The sequence below is a fragment of the Branchiostoma floridae genome, chromosome 9, assembly GCF_000003815.2.
Source record: "Branchiostoma floridae strain S238N-H82 chromosome 9, Bfl_VNyyK, whole genome shotgun sequence".
NCBI lineage: Eukaryota > Metazoa > Chordata > Leptocardii > Amphioxiformes > Branchiostomatidae > Branchiostoma > Branchiostoma floridae.
The window spans coordinates 18,296,312-18,304,695 of record NC_049987.1 but is presented as its reverse complement, the minus strand read 5'-3'; the positions used below and the strand labels follow the sequence as shown (position 1 = coordinate 18,304,695).

At 42.0% G+C, this 8,384-nt stretch overlaps 1 protein-coding gene across 1 annotated transcript in view; it reads right to left on the bottom strand.

Annotated features, from left to right (window-relative positions):
• LOC118422248 (peptidase M20 domain-containing protein 2-like) overlaps positions 1-6,461 on the bottom strand; it is a 9,666-nt gene extending 3,205 nt beyond the window's left edge. Inside the window, exons 1-5 of the mRNA XM_035829766.1 lie at positions 5,981-6,461; positions 4,829-4,959; positions 1,962-2,075; positions 1,319-1,738; positions 45-248 (exon numbers count right to left, since the gene is read on the bottom strand). Of these exons, the coding sequence (XP_035685659.1) occupies positions 45-248; positions 1,319-1,738; positions 1,962-2,075; positions 4,829-4,933 (843 nt within the window). The 5' untranslated portion in view covers positions 4,934-4,959; positions 5,981-6,461. The remainder of the gene's footprint in view (positions 1-44; positions 249-1,318; positions 1,739-1,961; positions 2,076-4,828; positions 4,960-5,980) is intronic.
• Positions 6,462-8,384: the final 1,923 nt, after the last annotated feature.

Here is an 8,384-nt window from a genome sequence, read left to right as displayed (position 1 = left end):
GTGTGTATGGTTTTCTAACCCAAAACAGAGTATTCTTATGGTAGCAATTGACGTAAAGAAAGTAGTAACGAAGATACGAGCAACCGGCGTAGCGGGTACCTGACTCTCGCGAGACAGCGCCACCTGGCGATACTGCAGATATCTGGATGCGCCATCATGGCGAAGTCGACGTCCTTGAAACAGCCATGGTCAATAAGGATGTTCTTTCCGCCGCCTTGTTCCTCCGCAGGTGTCCCGAGCACTGTCACCTGCACGTCACAATATCTGTGTTAAGGTGGGGTCACACCTGCGTATATATCTAAGTCCGTATGAGGTGTGCATGGGAGTATTTGCCTCCACCAGGCTCCACAGGTCGTTGCACAAATAATAGAAATTGGACAAACGTAAACAGGTAACATGTCAGACGAGTTGGCTGGGTCGCTAACCATATTTCTCGGTCAGCTAAATCATCTGGCAGGTTATGTATCTATATTTGTCCAATTTGTACTATTTTTCCCGCGACCTGTGGAGCCTGGTAGAGACTAAGAGCGTCATGCGCACCTCAAACGGACTTGAATATATACGCATGTGTGACCCCACCTTTACAAACAAACCTTTGCGATCTCTGTACGTGCTTGGACTATCCATGATTTGTCAAAATCTTCAAACCTTTCTCACCCTAGGTCTCATTGTTTAAGGTTAACAGACCGTTTGACAGAGTCTGTCCTCAAATGTTTCCTAAAGGACTTGGAAACAAGCACAGAAAATGGAAATCCTATACTTATCTGCTAGAGCGTGACATTCCGTGTACATGTGTGTTTTCGTCTACGTGTATAGCATGTCAAGAGTGTTATAGACTTTGGTTATGTTTTGAACAAGTTGCCGAAATAAGACTAGGCACAGCAAATCTTACAAAAAATGCAGTGGCGAACCCCCTTTCGGATTCACAAGAGGGTCTGCATGCTCTTTTACGTAAGGCGTAGGCAGCCTATTTTATTTCCCGTAATTCGTAGGGAAAACCATCTTATCTACGTAAATCGTAGCGAGGCGACGAAATTTAGCGTAATTGCCTTCCTTGATTTAGCTTAATACGTAGGGGGCTCTCCTGAATTCAGCGTAAACCGTTGTCAGGACCCCCCATGCTGACCCTCTCACAAGTTTATCACAGAACTTATGTTACGTGTAATTCAATTTTTTATGATAAAATTTTTGACTGAAATCAGCATCGCCAAAACTTGTATAACAGTTAATAAGAAACAAAGACACTTTTGAAAGATGGGTAACTTTAGTGTAACGGTCCTTTAGCTGCAAGACTATACAAAAATGGGATGTCACCAACCTTAACGGGTTGTGGAAAGTCTTGGATCACTTCTTTGATCGCGATCCCGGCCGCCACGCCCACTTCTGCGATCAAGTTGTGTCCGCAGCCATGTCCAATCCCAGGCAAGGCGTCATACTCACATATCACACACACGTGCACCCCTCCCTCCTCCCCACACACCGCCCTGAACGCCGTCTCCAACTTGTAGTGTCTGTCCACACGGAACCCTTGTTTCTCCAAGAAGTCTGTCAAGACTTTGTGCGCGTAATGTTCCTTAAAGGCGAGTTCGGGATTCTTCCAGATCTCTTGGCTCAGATCCCAGAGTTCTTCCGAGCGGGATTGGATCGCGGAACTGGATTTTTCCTTGATCTGTTGAACGTCCATCGTTGGAGGTTTGCGATCGACTGTGATCAAAGGTCGTGCGAGAACGGGACCGTTCTGAAAACATGGAAACAATGGTCGTTTATTTTAGGGACTGTGCAATGATACTAGCGATATATATGGGTGGACCTACATAGTCACTGCAATTTTTATGATATATACCCGTTATTTTCCCAGGTTATATGATAAGGCTAACGTCACATTTCCAAACCGGATTCGTTCCTATGATTTAGTTAGTGTGGCGGTAATATGGCACTACAGATCAATAACAACCACTTACCTCTGTACAAGGAGCAGATGGCTTTCCCAAGGGAGGGTTGAGGTGAGATCCCCATGGACGTTCGCTCGCCAAGCAGTCGCCGACACTCTCCATAACTGCGAGACGTGCACTTTGCTATACAGCATATAATAGATGAAGTACATTTTACTGTAGATTGTCCTTTGTATAAGCAAGGAGGTTGAAAGAGGTCTTTTTAACCTCCTTGGTATAAGAGCGATACATTCTATTCCACTATTATTAAGTAAATTTCCACACTTCATATACTTGAATAGTAAAGATAGAATAATGTTTCTTACAACCTTTGACAAACCAACTCTAACCAACCATACAGCTAGCTACATTTATGCAATTACCAAGAAGCGAGAGGAAGTCGAATGTCCTAGAATAGATTAGACGTATATAAACGTTGGACATAGGTGTGTTTCTTACTATTGTTACATGTATATGATTGTTACCGTGTGACCTGTACTTAGCCCAGTGGTGCAAAATGTGCAATAAATAATAATAATAATAATAATAATCATCTGGTGTATTTTGCCAGCCAGTAGGTACCCAGTATGAGTAATGAGGCTGTTAATAAAGGTCTTCTTTCATTCATTTGATAAAAACACGATTGTGACCTGTTGTGGGGTCATTGTTGGGTCGTGTAGGGTAACTTCAGGGTATCTGGCCCGGGAGCCTGAGGTCCTGGGTTCGAACCCTATCATGCTACGATCTGTCTTGATATACACACAAGTCTGTTCAAACCCTTATCCATACCTTCCATTCTTATGCAAGCTAGTTTCATAGTCGCGGTCCACCGGTAAAGCCATCTTGGATTTCGATAGTAACAAAGAAAGTACCCGCCTGGGACGTAACGTTAAATTATGTGAATAACAGCAATTCACACTTTCAAACTGTTGACTAGCACCGTTGGCAGCGCTAATAGCAAATGTGTTCCTGTTTTCACTGTTCTAATGCATTTTGGGGCCGGTTCACACAAGGAAAATTTTCGTACGACGCGTTTTTGTTGTGTGAACACACCGTATTTACTTTACACTTAGAAGAGTCACACACACATACACACAAACACAATCTGTACACAGACACTAACATACACACGAACACTAACATAGTTTCACAAACCAAAATACATGCGTATACACACAACCGTGAAACTAAAACTCACACACACTTTCTTTCAACAGTATCTTTTAGTTAAGTCCCCGCGCAAGCCCTAGGCAATGCTGTAATCTATAATCTAAATATGCTGACACCTATTTTTGGCGACTGCGTATCATCTTAGCGAACGATGCGGGGCAAAACTACCTTCCACGGCAAAGTACCTTCCTCGGCAAACTCCCTCCTCCGGCAAAATCCCTATCCCTGCATAAGAGAACTAATAGCCAACGTTGAAAATCGCAAACCAACGCCCCGGTTTGTTTTTTTGGTAGCGTATTGGTGTAGATGATCAGGTAAATGCCTACATGTATTGTATTGATACTTAGCATGTGGGTAGGTCTTGATATCTTAAAAATTAAATTTTGGGCTATCTAGCGGCTTGTTACAGTACTGCTTTACAGTACGACTTTCCTAACTTCACTCAGGTGAATATGAGTACCTAGCTTCGCAGTTAGGGCAGTCCCTCGGATAGGACGTTAAAAAGTTTCCGAATGTGTTTGGGGAGAGCCACAACATGAGTAATTTAAAGAACCCACCGCAATTATCGAGAAGAGTAGGGGTTCAAAACATACAGTCATTTGCCCGCATATTCGGCAACTTTTGTCGTATTGAGGTCTCCTGGGTGGCGCCGAATGGCAGCTGCTCCACACCCTTAAGCCCCCTTAAAGCCCCGTTTACAAATCAAGAATTTAGCTCGGCCGAGTTGTCAGCGATCGCGAGCTCTAAATTACGAGGAGGCATGACCCTGATGCCTAAAAACAAATGGCAGAGTTTCTTCGTCGGCACCAGGGTCATACCTCTTTGTAATTTAGAGCTCGCTAACAACTCGGGTCGTATTCAGGTCACCTGAGTTTGCTTGGGGGTGTTTCACCTGAGTGTGCCTGTCTGCTAAGCATAGTTTTGTTTCTGTTTTTAGTAGGAATTTTTAGTTGGCCTTTTGAGTTTTCGCCGAAACAATTAAGGTCGTACCAATTGATAAAACTTCCAAACCAAGGAAGTTTAGGAACCAGTAACCCAGTAAAAAATCCCGGGTAGGGGGCTGATGAACTGGACGGGCGGGTTGCATTCCTGGTATTTTTATCCTCATACAAATTACACATTGAAACCGGAAGACATAACCGCACTCCTCTAGAACAACGAATATGTAGATACTGCAATCTAGATAAGTTAGAAGACGAACATCATTTTGTAGTAGAATGTAGTTTGTACAAGAAAGAGAGAGCTGAACTCTATAGCGACAGACTAATAGAACCCATGTTCCCCCACTTTATACAACTAAGTAATATAGGCAAATTTATATTCCTTATGAATTTACACAAACATTTACTTTTAAAGCATATCTGATTCTATATTTTCAATATCACAAAGAAATGAGAAGTCGAATTCACGTAGCAGAATACGATTCTTGAATATTGTAGATCCATTGTACATATTCCATGTATATCTTGTTGCGACCTGTACTGAACCCAGTGGGTATGTACAATAAAGGTCTTCATTCTTTCTTTCTTTCATTCATTCATTCATTCATTCATTCATTCATTCATTCATTCATTCATTCATTCATTCATTCATTCATTCATTCATTCATTCATTCATTCATTCATTCATTCATTCATTCATTCATTCATTCATTCATTCATTCATTCATTATTCTAACCTCATTAAAGATTCATATGTATTTCTCCCTAAGAAAAGACACGACTTACCGCTGCACAGGTGGTAAGGTTTGCAGCTGGCTTTTCCAAAGGTTTTTGGAGGTGAGTTGACCCCCATGGGCTTTCGCTGGCCAGGCATTCACCGGTTTTCTGCATGACTATGGGATTTGTCGATCGACCTTCAATAGAAAGAAACAAAACAAAGGGGAAATTAATAAACAGGATACTGTAAATGCATTTAAGTTCGCACGGATTTAATTTCGCGGTAGCGGGTAAAAATGACTTTTCGCGGCGGATTTAATTTCGCGGTAACACCATAGACTACAGTCTAATACAATAATTGAAAGATGTTCGCGGTCGTTTTAAGTTCGCGGTGAAGTGGTCACCGCGAAAATTAATCCACCGCGAACATTTCTGCATTTACCTACGGCTGATTAAAAGGCTATGGGACGAACGAACAGTACTTGCTTCACGTGTTGTACTACTGCCCAATCGGAGGTTAGGCTCCGGCTGTCTTTTCGTCATTTTAAGGCGTTTTTGTACTGTTTTCTTCATGTCGTACAAGATAGAAAGCCCGCGATAAAAACGTACTGTATAAAAACGTCAAAAAATAGTCGGAACCTAACCTCTGCTTGGAGAGTATTGTTGTTCCTAATACATGTATATACGTGCCCCAAAGGCATAAAACGGTGCGTTTGTCTCATGTTGTGAAAGCTTATTTACATGTAGCGGATGTCGATTATATCTTGAAAAGCAAGGATTTTCACAAAAGAACGACGCTCAAGACATACCAGATTCGTAGGTAGCAAACTTAAGCCAGGTTTAAAATACACAATTGGCGTTCATATCAGACTAAAACCGCTGGTTGCAAAGAAAATTAGCAAAAGTCAAACAAGGAGACCATTATACTATTTGTAGGGTTTCCCTGTCGCACTCCCAAGGGAAAATGTCAACCCTTACATCGGGCCTTCCCTTCTGATCAACTATTCACCAAATTTATACCAAATTCAGCTATCTATAACCCATTACAAAGCCTCGTAGTGGCTATCATATACAAATAAAAGGCATAACACTGATAGAATGGCTAAAATGACCTTGAGCGATCTCTATTTACCCTACTGAAAAAATCATACTCTCTTTCTAACACCTTAAACACAATAGCCCTCATAACGACAGTACAAACCTGGGTAAATTTACTGACCTTAAAACCTTCAATGACGTTGAAAAGCCCGATCTATGGCTATGAGGATGAGAAATATCCCCAGGAAAATGCTGGCTGGCCCCACTGCTACGAGCAAGGACGTTATATCTCATATAAATTATGTCCGATCCTTGCTACGAGCGGACGACTGCTAGACTCAAAATGTAAACATCAATTAGCGGCGATGTTACGTCATGTGACGAGGCAAGCCGGATTTGGGCGATTGCACAATTACATTTGATTTTTTCCCCCCATGTAATAGGGAGGAAACAAATGTGTCGTTATCCCAAGAATCCAAAATTCTAGCCATACAAACTTGCCCTCAATTTATAGCCTACTGTGTCCAGTCTCATCAAATTCATTTGCAATAATTTCCTATAAGGATAGCCTTTAGAAAGACTCCCTAATCAGAGCCCTTGGTTTGACCCTTTAGGCTCAAACCACTATGTCAGAGGGGTTTAAAAATAGAGATGGGGTAAGCTCATCTTTTACAACTGATTCGACAAGTATATGGTCTTTCCTACCACAGTCACTCCCATAATGCACAAATTTAACATAAGATCCCACCAAGAAAGGGTTTTCAATGGTCTAAAGCCTTGTTTCTAGGCGCAGGCGCTAATTGTTGCGACACTCAATTTAGCCGGCCCAAACCGGTACCCACCAGCTGTGAATCTATAATTACCACGCCTGGGGGGAATCCCCTGCTAGATTATTCTTTACGCATACAACTATCTTTCAGGATAGAAACAAAAGAAGAATTGAAATTTGCCAATTAGCTAATGTTACGTTGAAACCATATACTGTAAATGTTGAAATGTTTGCGGTTGGTTTTTATATTTTTGAGCGACAGATTCACCGAAAACTTTGCCAATGAGAAGATTTTCGTTCCAACTTCCGCCCACCTTACTCCCTTCAACTCACTACATATGTTCTGTCCGTCTTATTCATCCTTGCCAGGTCGCAAGTAGGTGTGTACTACCTTGGTTTCCGACTGACTATCCGGATGTCCATAACTTTAGGCACCGGTTCTTCCGATGAGTATGGTAACCGCGGACTTAAACCCGCCGGGCGAAAACTCCATTTCTCCAAACTATTCCTTAAATTTGAACTTTAAATTAAAACCACCGCGAAAATCATTGTTCTGTCTTCTACCAGTCTTCCCCTTCTCAATTAAAACCACTACGAACACTCCAAACTACCCCATTTTCTCCTTGCTACTTAAATCAATCATCGCAAACATTTTCCTTTGTAACGTTACATGTGCAGTAACGCTTTGATTTACGTCAAATATCGGTAACTCAAGCAACTGGATATGACTTTGCAATTTCCAGTTGTGTGAGTAACTGCTTTATGACGTATCTTATTACCTTGATGTCTCACCTTCATCGAAGTACTTTTAGTTAATTAGTTTTGGCCATGCTGACTTAAATTATGGGTGACATCCGCGTGCGCGTTGAATTTTTGCCTATTCTCAAAACAACTTGTGGTCACATGTCACCCAAGAGCATCCCTGCTCAATCAGAATTTTATACTTGCCAGAGAATCTGTCTCCGCGCCCCAACCTCTGCTTGGAGAATATGAAGAAGCCACACACAAGGCGAAACTAGTCCGGCGGGCATGAATAGTCCTGAACGAAAACTATGCGGCTACAGCGTCATTTCTGGAGGTCACGGTGGCGTTGGTGTGCACGGTTAGCTGTAGATTGCAATTGACCACAACTATTTATGTGCATCAAGCAACTAAATATGACTTTGCAATCTCCAGTTTCTTGTTTTTGGCGTATCTTCTTACCTACTGCTTCTTGGCGTATCTTTTCACCTTCCTCGAAGAACGTTGATTTAGTTACTGTCGTTTGTGATAGTTTGTCTTTAAAATATGTTAGTCTTCGGGAGACTGCGTTAAATAATAGATTTTGCCCCGAGCATTGTGAAATTTATACTCTATTCAATCAATGCCGAACCAGTTGAATAGAATCTTAGTACAGTGGCTATAAGTTGCAATATATTTGAGTGTACAGAGAGTCAATAATATTTTACTAGAACTAAGGCAGCAACAACTAGCAACAGTATTGTCCCTTGTAACAAGACATCCAGTCTATAGTGGATTGGGTAGAACCTTTGACATTCAACTCCTATCGGGTGCGAACAATTACCCCGGCGGTGGAAAGTGTCATCTGCCCCGAAGAGAGCCCGGCAAATCCACGGTAAAAACTGGATGCCTGGTTATCCTATGTTTCTTCGACACATACATGTCTTTCTTCGCCATAGCCCGACTGCTTTCAGTAGCCCGGAATGTGAGTCAAAGCCCTTCCCAAAAGAGGTCATTCCAACTCACTGACGATTAAACTGACACTAAAGTTAGAGCTTTTGAAAAATCCAGCCGGGGGCAATAGGAAAACGCTGGTTG